This window comes from Harpia harpyja, chromosome 1 (assembly GCF_026419915.1).
Source record: "Harpia harpyja isolate bHarHar1 chromosome 1, bHarHar1 primary haplotype, whole genome shotgun sequence".
Classification (NCBI taxonomy): Eukaryota; Metazoa; Chordata; class Aves; order Accipitriformes; family Accipitridae; genus Harpia; species Harpia harpyja.
The window spans coordinates 96973030-96989597 of record NC_068940.1 but is presented as its reverse complement, the minus strand read 5'-3'; the positions used below and the strand labels follow the sequence as shown (position 1 = coordinate 96989597).

Sequence of the window (16568 nt, the reverse complement as noted above, 5' to 3'; positions counted from 1 at the left end):
ATGAACCAGTTTTGCAACAGAGAAACAGGTTTCTGGAGGGAAGTGGATGAGAGGTGTGGGTTACAGGGCTTTCCCTCACACAGTGGTCGTTCTTCCCATGACACTGCTGACCAAGGTGACACTGAAGTTAGCTGGCAGGAATCCTTGACCTGCTCCAGGTAAAGAATCATTGCAATGCGGATGCTGAGGTTGCTTTGGTCTGCAAAGGAAGCTTTTGGCAAATAGGGGATTTAACTGGATTCAAATGGTTAGACTTATTTGCCAAAGGAAAAAAAAACCCTGCTTCTTTTTGATGATACACACACAAAACAATGAGGTTTCATTTAAATGAATAAACTGACAACTACTGCTCTGGAGGGTCTGGATGTGAACCAGCAACAGCAGTGTTAAGTCATTTCAAAGCGGAGTGAATGCGATTTTCACACCTATTCTTTTTTAATTTAGGCCCATTTGAAATCCAAGCACCCCTCTATTACTAATTTGTTATGGCAATATTAATTAATGATTTTGCTCTACAGCATTAAGAATGCTGTTTAGACTGAGTGAGATAGATTAGAAGGACTACAAGATTAGAAAAACAATCTGTGAACTGGTCAGATGCAGTTGGGGGTCACCTTGATCACTCCTGAAATGAGCACACTGCACTTGGAAAGCCTGGGAGTGTGTGGATGTATTTCTACCAGTGCAGACTCATTAGGGCTGGTTAGGTCAGCACCCTTTGATGTTTTGGAATATAAGAACATCAGCTCCCAAGATGGGGAGAAACTATTGCCAGACTTCGATAAAAGCTGATAATTGAAGAAATTTCATATTATTTGATGGACAATATGGGTTCAAACCAAGTATGCTAGGAAACAAGGAGCAATATTTAGTGACTTAGAGAATACACACAGTGATGCATTGTAATTTCCGTTCTCCTGACTCACTTTATCTCTGCCATTAGTTTAGCAGACCTCCAGGCTCCTATCTTGGCTACTCTGATCAACATGGTGTTCCCAGCCTCAGACTATCAATAGTATTCATCTTGCACTTCAGTGGCATAGCACAGGTAAGACATTTGGTTTGAGGAAGAACAGTAGCTGGTAGATTGAAAGGCAAATCTTGTGACCATTTCAGCTGGTTCTTGGGTTATCTCAGCTTCTATTGAATACCTTCTATTCACCCTACACATGGGCAAGAGCTCAGGTCCCTGAGCCATCATTGTACCTGTACGAGAATGACAGAAGTGGATCAAAGCACTGCTGATGGTGGTAAAGAAGCCACAATCTCAATTATTTTGGCTTTAAATTATGAGATTAAAAAATTTTCCTGGTGTAAAGTGTGATATGCTTTTGTTTATTTTTTGGGTATAATTTTGTAGTCAGCCCAAACACGTTGTGGAACAATCACAGGGAAAAAAATCAGAGGCACAGTGATGTTCTTTCAAGAAAGCACTGGTATTGTAAAGTGTTCACAATTTCATGGTGGGTTTTCAGCATTGGCAGGTAAGGGGAAGGAGAGGCAGCTGAAAAAGCAAGTTGGACTGCAGCTGCCCCAGGGAATTAATCTATTTCTGGCTTTGCTATTCTTGCATTTCTTTGGTTTGCCTGAATCAGAAGAGACCAAGGTGTCAGGATTTTACATCTATGCTCTGCATTTCCTGACGGTTCAGAAAGCCTCCTGTGTAGGCAGCACCTCTCAGGACAGACTGGAGGATACGGTGCCTCTGTTGACATTTTACACTGAATCTCCCTTGGTCAGCAGAAAAAGGGGCTGTCAGTCCGAAGGCATGCCTGAGGCCCAGGCTGAGGGACACCAGGTCCCCTGGGACCTGAGCAAAGCAGAAATGTCAATGGTTGGGAGGCCCAACTCATAAGGACATTTGAACTTCTTTGACACTTCCTTGGACACTCTGAAATCCACACGTTCAGCACAACTGGACTACCAGTATTACAAGATTTTTGGCTTGGCCTGTTTCCAGCCAGGCTGTAATCAGGAAAAGCCAAATTCTGGCCTCCTAACATCACTGATAACAGCAAGGGGAACAGGAACAGAGACATGCAGAGTTGAAATATTCTTTGTAAAGAGCAACCATAGAGATAAACATACGCCTGGATACTACAAAATACTCAAAATATAGGTGAAACTGTTACAGCTGATCTTGTTTGCCTGTCCCTACTATCAATGAGTTAGCTATCCGATATCCTAACAAATATGATGATACACATGAAAAGAGTGAATGGTTGGATAGGACAATAGTTACTTCTTACTCTGTGAAGAAAATGACCCCCCCTAATATTTCAAGTTCTATCCCTAAGCTGTTTGGTTTTCAGGGTGCTTTACTGCTTTTAAACACTTTTAGACACAAACCAAGCTAGGCCTACTAAGTAGGAACAGCTTTGAAAACTTGGCTTGAAATGTGTCCTTGAAAATGTGGTTTGCAGAAGATCAAGGAGACAAGAAGGAGCTGAAACAACTTTTGGAGCAGCTGGCTCTGATCACAGCTCAGTGAGAACTACACTCTCCCCAGTACGGTTACCACCACTTTGACTGACCAAGCAGACAAATGGGCTGACTAAAGCAGTGAGCAAAGACAGTCACTTGATGAGATACTGCATAACACAGCAACAACAGTAAAGATGCTTCTGGATTTAATGCTTAAGCTATAGCCCAGATGAAGTCAGTGGTAATACGTCTGTTGGTTTCAGTGGAAGTTGGGTTATGACTTAGGTGAGTAACACAAACTTGGGTTTTGTGTCACAGCTGCTATGTCTATTGATGAAAGCAGCTAGTAAGGAGGTCAGCAGAAATCAGTGTTAAGGCTTATCTCTCAATTAATGTGCTGAATGCTGGCATTAAAAGTGCCTGAGTAATCTTTTAGTTGGACAATACATAACCACTCAGAAAATACTGACAGAGAAAGTTCAATGACACCTTTTCACTGACATTTATAATTTGAGAACAGTGAGGAGAAGAAGATAAGGAGGGCAGAAGTCTACAAAAAAGAGAAAAGGCCATAAAAAGGGGAATATACGCTGAAGAATATGTTGCGTATTGAACAACTGGGGACCCAGGTAAGATGTGATATTCAGGTAGAAGATGATCGTGAAGCCAAGCAACCAGGGAATATTTCAGAGCGCTCAGGAACTGAGGCAATGATACTTGTGCAGTTTCAGAACATGACAAACCATCGGTTGATGAATGCATGGTATTTACCTGACAACCCACCCAGCAAAGTTCACTGGTGGCAGCAAAGCAGCCAACAGGACAGGACTAGAGATTCCTCCTTATATCCAAGTGCTAGGTTTCCATGGGGAAGGTAAGGCATGTTCATCAAAACATAGTACTTTTTACCAGAATTAATTCGGGCAGGAAACAGCATAGATTTCTCATTTAAAACTATCTGCACTTTGGAGGAGTACTGGGAGGATGGAACTGCCAGGTTGGCCAAGGCTTCCAAAAGGCAAAACACTGTGTGAAGATCACTGCTATTATTAAATTATATTGTTATCCCACCGGTTCATGGAATTTACAAACCAGAATTAAAAGGAAGAGGTGGAGGATTATGATGTATTTTAGAATTTCTTACATTTCTCATGTTTCCTTTTTGGAAACATAGGAAGGAAACTTCTGGGTCACCAAATATAATTCCTGGGTCCTGTAGGCAATCATGTCACCTAAAGGATTCATCTCCTATCAAACTCCTTGAATGTCTAATGAACATCTTTACTAATGTTAATGACAATTGCTTCTAATAATTTGCATTTACACACTACTTAAGGATCTTGAAGTGTTCTTTCATATAATATGCTCATTTTTATTACAGGCATATTGGATTTAAATGACTTGCCTAGGGTCTCGCAGCAAGCCAGCAGCAGAATGACTCTTAGTGCTCCCAGTGCTTTACATTAAATCCTGGACATTAACAGCTCCCTTCATAAAGGGAGCTTTGTAGCGGTAGATCACCTCCTGGTGCTGGTGGATCAAACCTTTTATGATAACGCAAACAAATCAAGAAATTACTTGAACCCATGTAATGCTTCCCAATGTGTGCAAATCCTGGCTTCCTTTGAACTTAGAAAATTGACACAAGTCTGAGTAATGCTAAGATAGCCTTCGGCATATGACCAACTATGAAATTTTGCTGTGCTAAGTATGTGCCTCGGATCTACATTTTCTGTATGAATACAGCAGTAATCTCTACATTTGTTCCAGAAAAACTTCAGAGTTTGCACTGTCCCTTGTGCTGTTGGAGGCATATTTGAAAACAAACAAACAAAAACCCAACCCCAAAAGTAAGCCTATAATAAACAAAAATCCTTAACTTTTTAAGTGGCAGAATTGTCTGGAGAGTTTGCTCTGATACAGGTGCATTCCTTGTCATTGCTGTCTCCTCTGAATGGCACTGTCCTCATAAAAAATTAACTCTAAAAGGACGATATGGGGCATCCCTTTGTTTATGGGCTCCTTTCTGTCAAGAAAGATGCAGTACCACTGAATGACCTGATTTTTCTGCCTGTGTCAGTGTCATCATTCTCTCATTGGTATTTCCCCCTACATTTTGCCCTCTCATCTATGCCTCCTTTGGAAAGGGCTGCAAATTGTACCCAACGATTTCAGGATACAATTTTCAAGCTTTTGCCTGTGGCATCTGGCTCTTTCTATGAGAAAAGAGCTATTTTGTGGATGACACTTGCTATAACATCAGAGGAACCATCTGGTAGAACAACAACAGCTACAGCAATGCTGATCCCATTCATTGAAAAAGTTCCTCCAACGTGGTGGTGGCTACCCAGGAGCTCTCACCTGTGGCAGATGGTGACATTTACTCCTGCTGGGAATGTGGCTGGGCAGCCGAATGTTAAAGAGGGCCTGCAGGGCCGCCTGCGCTGCTTGACCCTTGGCCAGCTTCTTGCTACGTCCTGAGCCTTCAAATGTTCTCCCGTCCACTCGCACTGCCATCACAAAACTCTTGATGTGCTGCTTCTCCACCGTCTCCGACAGGCAGACATACCGCAGGCCTGACCGCAGCTCGTTTAGCAGCACCACTGGGTTCTTCTCGCTCTCCGCTTTGGATGCCATCTTGTGCTTGTTTTGCTTACCGTGGCCCATTAAGTCCAGCGTATGGCAGAGTAAGCGCCCGTGTCGATAAGCAGTGGAAAGCAATTCATTATTAACAGGCTTATAGACTGAAAAGTCCTCGCTGTGTGTGGATGGTTCAAACTCCTTGAACAGAGTATCTGGAAAGTCTGCCTGATCAGAAGTAAAGTCCGTGGATGGGTTGATGCAGTTCCCCATGGCAAAGTGAGCTTGGCAGGCGTTGGGGAACTGAACGAACGACTTCAGAGCTAGCTCCGCAGCACGCATTTTGGCTTTCTTTTTTGTGGGCCCTGTGCCTTCAAACGTAAGTCCATTTACTTCCACAGCAACAGCAAAGACTGGAGCATGCACTGGACCTGTCTGGGAAACCATTTTGTATTGTAAACCTGGTTTAAGTTCATGTAGCTGAACCAGAGCGTTCTTTGGCGTCACTGACCACGAGACTTTCTTCCAGATGAGCTGGAGTTTGCAGAAATGGCCATTATTGCCTTCCTCTAAGGGTCTTTTTCTCTTACTACTAGGTGTTCCCCCTCTTGCCCTCTCGTTAGAGGATATTGGATGATCCTCCAGGTTGCCAATGTTTCGATTTTCCTTTACTTCTGCACTGCTGGTACCTGTCAGTAAAGAAAGAAAAAAACCTCACATTACAGTTGTCATCATTGTAGCTGACATTATGCCTAGGCCTGGCAGAATAGCCAAAAAAGAAAAAAAAAGTTAATGATAGATATCCTCGCTCAGCCCTTTTTGGGGGTTTTCCTCAAATATCTGTATAATGATTGGTTTATTATTTATAGCACAGATTTTCTGCATGTCCTGAATGTTTACTTGTCTCGAAAGTTCTACTTGTATTAGTCACTAGCCTCCTGTTTTAAAAAAAGATTACATCATTCAAAGATGAAGCATAACTGATGCCATGTGACTTAAATGAACTACTGCATTCACACTGGATAATTACTAGTAAAAAGTGAATAGTTTGCAAAGTTCCCTTAGGCTGAGGTTTGTTCTATAGTCCATGTGGGTGAATGCTTATGAACACGTTATTAGAAATCAGAAATTATTCACAAATTATTCACAAACATAAAAAATGGGCAAATGCATTGAATAATTTATTTGCAATGAATACATTGACTGGCTCTACTCACACCATAGGCTCTTGTGTTGCTAACATCATGAATTCAGCCTAAGAAATGATCTGACAGACCTTCCTAGCATTTGAAATAATAATTTGGTCTGGACTCAGATTCCAGTTTCATAAGTGACCGTCTTTCTGTCAAATTCAATTGCAGATACTCTTAGCTCCTGCATCAGCAACAACTAATATTGCAAACATTCTAGATAAATCTAAATGAGACTAGGAAAAGCTAGAGCATCATGACGGTAGTAATTACTGATGTAAAGAATGATTTATGTCAAAGAAAAGCAATGGGAGAGAGTCACTACCAGGAGCTCCAGGAAGGGAATGAAATGACAATGGGGAGCTATGGAGGGAGCACTCCGTTGTTGCTGAGCCAATGAATCACGCATTGCTCTCAACTACACTTGTGCAATGCCCATGCTGCGAGGCAGTGCTCTTTGCTACAGCAGATGTATGACTGAGAATGGAGGTTCATCTCACTGATGTCCTGAATGAGATAGCAAATGTGCTGCTGTCTAAATAAGAATCCTGTAATGTTTCTGTCACTTCTAATGACTTGTTTAAATGTATTGCATCTTCAATACATCCTCCAATCCTCCTGTGCGTTCCTTGGGGCAGAGACAAGCTGAGGAAGTAAACATGGGTGTAACCAACCCCTGAAGCAACCTGTCCCTGCAGCAATGCACCTGATCCCTTTCTGAGCAGAGTGCTGCCTGGCTGCCTGCTGCATTCCAGCCAGCATTGATCATGGAGCCTTTCCCATGGTTTGTTATTGTCAGACACGAGCATGCCACCTGCGCAAGCTGCGTGATTCCCAAGCACAGAGAAGGTCCCTGTGGTCCTTAGAGGACAGAAAATGGTCCTCCCACTTTCTGCAGGGCCATAGCAACACCTGGTTTCTTCTCTACCCTGATGTACCAGCTGGCTGCAAGGATGTAAGGGGTGAGCTGCCGGCTACACCTCAAGGAGCTTCTGCTGGAGCGGTGTGTCTTTGCTGCAGCCCAGTATTAGGCTGGGCTGACAGATGCACAGGACCCTGCAGAGTATTATGTGGAACCAACCATCATGATTAAAAAGCCCCTTTATATCCTGACAAGTTGCACTTGTATTAAATATCAAAACCCTTTCTCCCATCAGAGCAATAAGTCTGCACTCATGCAAGTTGTTCCAGAGAAAACAGCTCACTGCTTAGACATGAGTAAAAATCATGGCTCAATTGCATGCGTGGGGGCCCATTTGCAGGACTGAGTCTTTAGACTCTCATTCCTGAAAACGCTTCAGCACACACTGAGCTTCCAGCCTGTGTCTATCTTTCACCAAAGTTACTTGCAGAGCTATGTGTTGCAGTGCTTTGCTGAGGCAGAACATGAACTGACAAATCAAGGTTTTAAGTGACTAGTTAATTTTTACTTTCTGAAGCTAAGGGGAGAGAATGAAAACAGGTGAGGAAGGAAAGAAAAAGAAGTAAATAATAGGAAAAGAAAGTTTCATCATATGGCATTCAGCTGTATAAAATATGACATCTTTAAACCAGACTCTCTGGAAATAAGACATTTAAAAGGTCAGGGCAACTAAGACACAAGGATAATGTGGTCTTTTCTCATTGAGTTCACAACTATTTATGGAAACTCTGATCTAAGGGGGAAGGAGATGCCAACTTTAACTTTCCTTTACTTAGCCTGGCAGTGGCTTTGGCCAGCCATTTTCCACCATGACCCTTTCTTAAGTTTCCATCCCACTCTGAATATGCGTCTTTGTTTGCATGTATTTTTTTAAATAAAGGTGGAATATTTTGCCTCAGACATACTTTTTAGCAGGAAGCAGGTTTGGTTCTGTATTTCACACCTCCTCTCTCATCTTACCTAATAGGTTTTTACAGAGCCAATTATGGTACATAATGATATTGCAGTCAGGAAGCATGAAAAGAAAGATAGCTCTTGCTTCACACAATATTCAGGTTTGAAAAGAATTTGTATTGATTATGCACCACTGAATAGGAAAACTCAAGGGGTTATTTGTATTTATAATTCATATTGTCTTATTCCAGCTGTTTTTTCTTTCATAGTCAAAGAACCACGGATTTGTGAACAGGAATGTCTGACCTTAACATCCTACCTCAATCACCCTCACTAAACCAGTGGTTAACTAAAAACATGGCAACATAAAATAAACATTACTTGCTTGTCTTAAATTCTGTCTTTGAAATTGTCTAGACCAGGTTTTGGCCAACAGGGAGTTTGCATTGATGTAGTGAAAAACATGCAGACACTTAAGTGTAAAACTTCCAGAGATCAGGCACAAAGGATATGTGGACAACGTCAGGTGTGCGCGATGGTGATGTGCCTGTATTTACGGTATGTTTTGGCCTAGTCACAGCAAAGGAAATTCATGCAAGTATCCTTACAGTCAACCATATTTCTAGAGGACCTGATCCTGAAACACCAGGAAATAGCTCAATTCTTCACAGACTTCAGTGAGAGCTGCAGCAGGCCAAAAGTCATCATGGCATGTAAATCAGAGGCAGTCTAGATTCAGTGAGTGCTTCAGAAAGTCTGTGAGCCTGATGGACTTGTGTGATACCTGGCAGCTGCCGGGCAATGTGAAATTACATTATACTTTCAGGTATCTTTGAAATAGGAGGTCTTTGAAATGAGTCTTTTATGAGACCTCTGTGTAGCAGACATAAAAGATTACCTCTCTAATGGTGGCACATGTACTTCTATTGTGAAATTCAGACAGAGCAGGCAAATGACACCAAACTACGTAAGATAAATACTGTAAGCAGCTGTAATAGAACAATCACAAGCAATTTTAGAAATGAAGAGCACTAAAAAGAAAGGGGTAAGTCAGAGGATGCACACAGGGAAAATGCAAAACTGTGGATCATTTTCAGTCCTGTTATCTCCCATAATGTGTTTGTTCTTGAGTTCCCAAAACACATTCTCTACATTTGGAGAAAAAAAAAAAAAAGATAATAAAATATGGTTCTCCTATGATGAAAGGTTGAAGAATAATAAAATTGTAAGGAGAGGGAGTTAACAAAAAGGAGAAAGAAAAATGTTACAACTTTTTGGCAATAGTTTCTTCTTTATTGTGTAAGATTTCTAAAAAAGCCCCACACCTCTGCACTGTAATATTTCCTCAGGTAACTTTATTCATTGATTTTTGCAGTTTCACAAGCAAGTGGAGACATTGTAATCTTATATTTGCTTCAGTAATTGAATGGGAGATAGTAATGCAGTTAGTGAAATATATTTATTTATGCACTATTCCTCAGTCTTCTGTCTGATCTTTCATGTTTTTCTCCTTTTGGTCATTATGCACAGTAGAGTTAACCTAGAGAGTCTGCATCATCAAGAGCTTTTCAGAACTATAATGCATCACTAATAATGACACTGCCTATGTCTCTGGGTCATAAGGGCTCTGCAGAACTAGCCATCCGATACTCCACGCTACATTTGAAGAGATAATATTGTTCCTCTTGAAGGTTATTCTGCTGCCAACTTCCAGGGAGGATGGGAAACGATAGGTGGTAGGTGGCATCTTCATTTTGGCTGGCACCTTTACTATTGAATTACAAGGGGCAGTACGTTATTGAAAAGCTATGATTTTGAAAGAAAGAATTTGAAATCTCTGTAGTATAGCAAACTTCTGATTCAACTGATAGCTCTGACACAGGAAGTTACTGTCTTTAGAAATGTTTAGTAAACATCAGATTGCTACCAACACATTTTCAACAATACAGGTAGGACTTAATTTTTATTTTTCTGCATTTTCATATCTAACCCCTGTTTGACCTGCTTATGTAGAGTATATTTTTGCTGTCCATCTACATCACATTGACTGCAGAGGTTAGAAGGATTGACCTCCATAATTCCTGGCATACTTGAAAATGAAAAATTTTAAATTAGAAGCAATAGGTATGAACCCAGGAGCCAGAGCGTCAGTACCTTTGTCCAAGGTCAGCTACTACATCAAATGCAATGTAGGGCAGTGTCCTTTTGCAAGCAAGATGGCATTTTCATTTACTTATTGAATCCACAACAGAGGATTGGAAACTCTTCTGCTGGAATTTTTAGGTTTGTATTCTTGACTTTAGAATACTAAACTTTTAGCTAACAACAGAAATCACTCCTTCCTCTCTTACATGAAAACACACAGATATGTATTTTTAAACCTTCACAAAAGAGGTCTACTTAAGGGAAAGCTACCATGATCTCTCTGTTGCTGCTGAACCCTCCCTGCCAGCCCAAAGGGTTCAGGCTGTTTAAAACAGTATCATTAGACTTTATTGGGGTGTAACATCACGTTGTGAAGGGAAGCATTACCAGTGCAAAAAAGTACAGGACTTTGCTTAAAGTGAAGATGAAAAATTTGTGTAAGGTGATTGCCATTGCCTTTAGCTGCTCTGGAATGAAGATACTCTACTTTGCCTACCTTATTGTCTGGAATAACTGTGAAATCCATGCACATTTAGTACAGCTCTTACCAGTTAGGGAAATTATTCAAATGACCTAATGACCTGACTTGGATGATACTCAGACTCTGATGCTCACTGTCCAAGTTAGCAAATAAGTGCATGCATTAAAAAACGTGGGCAGCCCACAGCAAAAACGGATCTAAGTACATGCCTTCCTGAATCAGGCCCAGACTACAGGTTAGCTGTGGGCATGGGAGAAATCCAACGATGGCAATAGACACAGTTTTCAAAACAAAAGCAGAGGGTTTGATTCTGTGGGGGATTGCTTGGGGTTCTGATTGCTGGAAGGGGATATTTACTGTCTTCTTATAGGCAGGGTCCTTGCTGTATCTCACACTGTGCAAACAAAAGCTCTGGTGCCTCATGATGCCTGAGGGGGACTTTGACCAACATGCTTATGACTTCAGTACACTGAATCTGGGGCTGGATTCATCCTACAAAGCTGTTGCAGGGGCTGACATCCCCTGTTATGTTGGGGACTATCGCCATCAGCTCCCTCTGCAAGCACTGGGGAGAGGTATACACCTTCAGAAGGGCACTGCACCGAGTTTGTGCATAGGACAGCATTGCACAATGAGAACGCCAGGAATCACACGCTCCTGCGGGGGGTACACCCTAGATTTGCAAGTACCTTTGTCTGGTGGTAGTCTGTCTTGATGCCATGGCATAGTGTGGATGGAACGATAAAAGATCAGAGACAGGCAGAGGTCTGTAACATCATGAGAGGCAGGCAGGCAGCTAGTGAATGATTATTCACTGTTTCATGCAATCTGAGCACTAGAGACAGCAGGCTTGAAGCAATAAAAGGGTGCACTTTTTGACAACACAGTAAATCACTGAACTTTCTGTTCCTGGCTGTTGTTGAGATCAGAAGTATCAGTGGGCTCCAGAGAGGACTAGACAGGTCTGTTGATGTCTAAGAAATATGATGATTCAAGTGCAAAATCTAGCTCAGTAAATTACTTGCTGGGTGCTAGAGAGATATACCGAGGGGAAGATCACCATTTAAATGTCCTTTTTCTCAATGCATCACTAACAGCAAACGTTGAAGAGAGTGTACAGAGCTAAACTTCCTATTTTTAATCCTGTGTGACATTTCTTACATTCTTAGCTAACTTCAACTTCTGGGAGTGAATAGGGTGGTCCTTTTCTCACATGTTCAAGATAAAGTCTTCATCAGAGACTGATGATTAGTTTACTCAAAATGCCATTCCAAAGGTGCCTAGTGCCTTTGATACATTTTTCTAGTATTAGTTCATGGATCACAAACCACAATAATAGTGTCTATATGCTAATAATCACCAGTTGAAAACGCACGTGTAGTTAACCTGGCATGGCTCCCTTTGTAAAGAAGGCCTAAAGGAATATGAAACAGGATTTGAATCCGTTTCAGCTAATGGGACTCTGCCTATAGATATAGCACAGTCTGGGAAGGAGCACTTTCACAGGATGCTCAGTGAGTAGAAAACTTACAGGGATAAGCAAACCACTTCTCTACCTTGCCAGCATTCTCCTAGGCTGCTGTTAAATTGTTAACACAGAAGAAGGTTTTGCTTATTCAGAGCAAATCACTGAAGCTCTTTAAAATGCCAAATTACTACACAGGTACATATGTGCTATAGAAATCAGTGGGCTTTATACCACTATACTGGAAGTGAACACTGAAATATGGCTGATTTTAAACTAATTCGTCCTTTTTTTTTTTTTAAGATTCTAATAGTAACACCTAAAAATGTGTTGTATGTGCCAAGAAACAAATCGCTGCCTTATCACTGGTGTGTATGTTTGACCCAAGAGAGGACTAGGCAGGATGTCCCTGAAAACAGTGAAATTTGCTATTTCTCTTTCAGAAAACACAGCTTACCCTGTCCATGTGAGTTATTTTAAAGCCAGTGCCGGCTCGAAGCAGTCTTGGCATTACAGCAGCAATAAGAAAATGGCGTTACAGTGTTTGGCTTGTACAAACTTCCTACATTACCTAAAAATAACTAAGTAGCACATTTGGGAAACATTAGGCAGGAGGTGCCTGCACAAGCTCATCATGTGCATAATATGTTTCCTGTGTGTACTTTTCATATCTCTTCCTGAAAATGTAGCCTCCCTGAGACCAATTTTGAAGGATTTTCAGGATTTTTTTTGCCTTTGCTAAGATATGTAAAAACCTACCGGTCCCTGTGCAGCAGAATGGTGTGATGTCCATGTGGTACTCAGCAGCAGAAAATAGAGGGCTGTGCTCCTTCACTCCTTCAACAGCTACTCCCCTTGGTGCCGCACCGTGATCAAACCAAGGCAGATTAGCAACAACGGGGAAAAAAAAGCCCATTCCTTCCACCAACTGGCTCTAATAGGGCAACATGTCAGTGTGTGTCTGGCTGGAAAAGAAACCCATCTGGCAGATGATACTAAAACTCGAAGAGTTGCTCATTTGCTTCAGAAAGCTTCCCTCCTTTTTTTTTTTTTAATGATTCAAGATGCGTTACAATAAGCAGGACTGGATAACACACAGTAATTGCTTCTAGGTGATAAATGGGAGGGCTTACTAAGAGTTATTCAGTCCTAACTGCACACTCCCAGACTTCTTGGTGTTTTGAAGACGTCACAACTCCTTCAAACCCAGCAGCACTTTCTTCCAGGTCTGCAGTCACAGGTTCAGGGAGTCGGTGACTTTGTTCAGGTGTAAGGGCCCAAGAAAATCCAGTGGCTAATTTTTGGGTTACATCTAGTTTATTTAAGCCTGGTTAATCATCTCTTCTCAATTGGATTTGGTTTCTTTCTTTCTTTTTTTTTTTTTTCTTCTATTTTTGTTCTCCAGGTCATATCACAGAAGTAAAAGAGAAAACAGGTTTTCAAGTAGAGGGCTTGTTCCTGCAGTCTTTACTTTTGCAAAACTCCTTTTGTAAGCAAGGAAATATAAATGGGGGAAAGACACAGCACCAAAATGTCCTGGTTTTTAGGGACTGTGAGAAAAGCAAGTGAGCAAAATAAGGTAACATAAGCAAGAAAGGAAAAGGAGCTCCACAGACCTGCAAACCTGAATGTAAACATCTCTTTTTGTAGGAATTTTTTCCTTTGTGTTTGTGACACACCACTTACAGCCCTGCCATGCCAGGGTCTGCACAGGGAAAAGTGGGAAGGTGAGTTGAGGTTAACCCTTCCTTCACTGGAGATTGGAGAACATGTTTGCACTCAGCGTCAGGGAATTTTGCATTTTACATGAGGACTGGGCTTATGGCCTGCCAATATTTGCAAATCCACCTCCTTTCCACAATTGCCCCTACACCATAAAGATTTTGTCTTTAAACTTTATTATTCATCTGTCTATAAAGAAAAGAGACTGCTTACTTAAATTGTCTTCATCCTCCATGGTGGTTGTGCCAGGACTCAGATACTTGAAGGGCGCTATGAAGGTGGACAGTATGCTTACTTTTTCTAGAAGAAAACAGAAGAAAAGAGACATATAAAATCACTATTTTGTCAGTACATTCTGATCTACTCCACACTTTTTCTCAGGTGAAAACATCTCATCAAATCTGTTTCTTTTTTTGTTTTTCCTGACTCTACAGCCCCACCAAAATTCACAGAACTGCAATACATTTATTACAGCTGGCACATGCAAATACCAAATGCACGCCCCTCCTGGCTTCTGCCCCTGTGTAGTGCTCCTTGGCCATGCTTCCCAGCAATGGTGCCTGAGCACTGCAGAGCTGGGAATGCGGGAAGCTTGAGCTGGTCCAGCTGGGAATGGGGGAGGAGGGTGGGAGTTGAAGGCGGTCAGCCCTGGGAGGAGGGGCATGAGAACTGCTCTAATGGATGAGACCATCAGTTTACCTCCTCTTGTTTCCTCTCCCTGACAGAGGTTGAACAAGAAGTCTCAGAGAAAGCTCAAGTGTTGATGGCACAAGACACTACAACTGCTTCTAATTCTTCTAGAAATTGTTGATTCGATTTTTGGAAAACTTTCATGGTCTGCACAGGAAGCTATTATCCAAACAATAAGAATCCTATTTGAAATCCTTCTTATTCACATTTGTATTAAGTGTAGCTCCTTCTGCCTGCAGTTTCTGTTTATCCTGCAGATAGCAGATGGCACAGAAATTTACTTCCAGTGCCATGATCAGCTTCTGCATTAGATGCCAGGACAGATTCAGCAAAATGAGAACCGATACTGATTTATACTAGCTCAAAGTTTGGCTCAGGATTTATCTATAGGGAAAAGTGCTGTTAACACAAACACTAGAAACAGGGGTATATTAAAGATACTTGTTTTATTTAGTTTGTTAACTAGTTGATTTAGTTTGTTGTTCACTTTGTTTAGGCTGAATTCCTCATGACCCAAAGTATGGGTACTTTGCTGAGGACTTACATCAACAGGGTGTCTACCTTAGGTAGCAGAAGAAACAGAAACACACCTTACAAAGGTGATTCATAGCTTTGAAGGACTTAGTTGCTTTCCTAAAGTACTTATCTGCTTAGAAAGCCTCAGTTAGGTTGAAATGCTCCAAATCCTGCACATTGCGAACAATGCTGGGCTTTCATTTTGTGGCAGAAGCACCAAAAACCAAACCAAGAATGTCTTCTTTCAGGTGACACAGGGAAAATGATTTCCATGGGGACCTTCTTTATTGGTGAGAAAGAATTTATCTGAATTTCCTTAAGCTACCTGGCTGCTAATCTACCACTCATCTGGAAGGCATTGCAGCTGAAGAGCTCCTAAACTTTTTCAGCAGCACATCTGTTAGCTTTTTGGCCTGGTTCTTCCTGCATTTGCAAATAATCCTTGCTCTTGCTAAAGAATGTTACCAGAATCCATCGAAAATGACTGCAGATGTTTGTCCTTAGCTAGGTAACACTACAGCTCAACTCTATTATGAAAAAGCAGGTAAAAGCTGAGTGCTTTTTGTTAAGTAAATACAATAAGTGGAATAAAAGATTGCCTGAAGAAAACCTTTTTCCATCCAGAAACCTTTCAGCCCAGACTAATATGTAATTAGAGCACAAATTAACCTCCTTGAATTGCAATTTCATTAAGGGATTGTAGTGATGTCATGAACCAAAAGACTGAAGCTATTTATGAACACTTTAGCCAAAAGATTTTCCTAAGTGAATACTTCGACACTTTTTGTTAAGGCATTGCTCACTCAGAAATGTGGTATCTCTGTATGACACTATCTCAGTGCATGTGAGACTGTTGGGTTGCCAACAGGATAAAGGCTGTTATTCACTCCCACCTTTCTCAACTGGTTTCTTTGATTAAAGTGAAAAGAGCGTAGGCTTTTGGGACCTAATCCAAAGGCTACATTTGGTAAGGGGAACGCTTCAGATGATAGACGGAGGATCAGGGCAGTCCTTGGCTTCAGCACCAGCAATGACTGTTGTGTCTGGATACTGAGATGCAGTGAGCTGAAGGGTACTCCGCCTGTGCCTGACTGCTGATGGCTGTCAGACCTTCAGAACTAGCCCTCAAGACACTGGATGTCATACACAAACTTAAAGCTTCTTTGCTGAGAAAATATTCTCACTTCTCATAAAGAGTTCATCCATTAACCAAGCAATGAGGACATGTGCTTTCTTGCTGAGGTTGCTCATGCCTATTCCTGCCACCCATCAAAAAGCAAACCCGTGTAGTTTTATACTGTACTATTATTACGTAAAGGAATATTCTATGATTTGTCTTTCACCCCAACCAATTTTGTGCAATCGACAGGCAAGATTTACAATGCGGATTGAAAATTTATCAAATTATTTTCCCTTTTGCCTTAAGTGACCCTTTAGCCACCTTAAGCTTTTGTTGTTACTGTTTCCCACCTGTCCACAAAGACCTTGCTGGTGCCTTTGCTTTGTGTGGCAGAGAAATGGGATGGCTTGTAAAATTTA

The 16568-nt window shown here is 41.4% G+C and overlaps 1 protein-coding gene across 1 annotated transcript in view; it reads right to left on the bottom strand.

Moving 5' to 3' along the window:
• The window catches only part of ADARB2 (adenosine deaminase RNA specific B2 (inactive)), a 327010-nt gene that overhangs the window by 102151 nt on the left and 208291 nt on the right, over positions 1-16568 (bottom strand). Inside the window, exons 2-3 of the mRNA XM_052806329.1 lie at positions 14037-14123; positions 4786-5693 (exon numbers count right to left, since the gene is read on the bottom strand). Of these exons, the coding sequence (XP_052662289.1) occupies positions 4786-5693; positions 14037-14123 (995 nt within the window). The remainder of the gene's footprint in view (positions 1-4785; positions 5694-14036; positions 14124-16568) is intronic.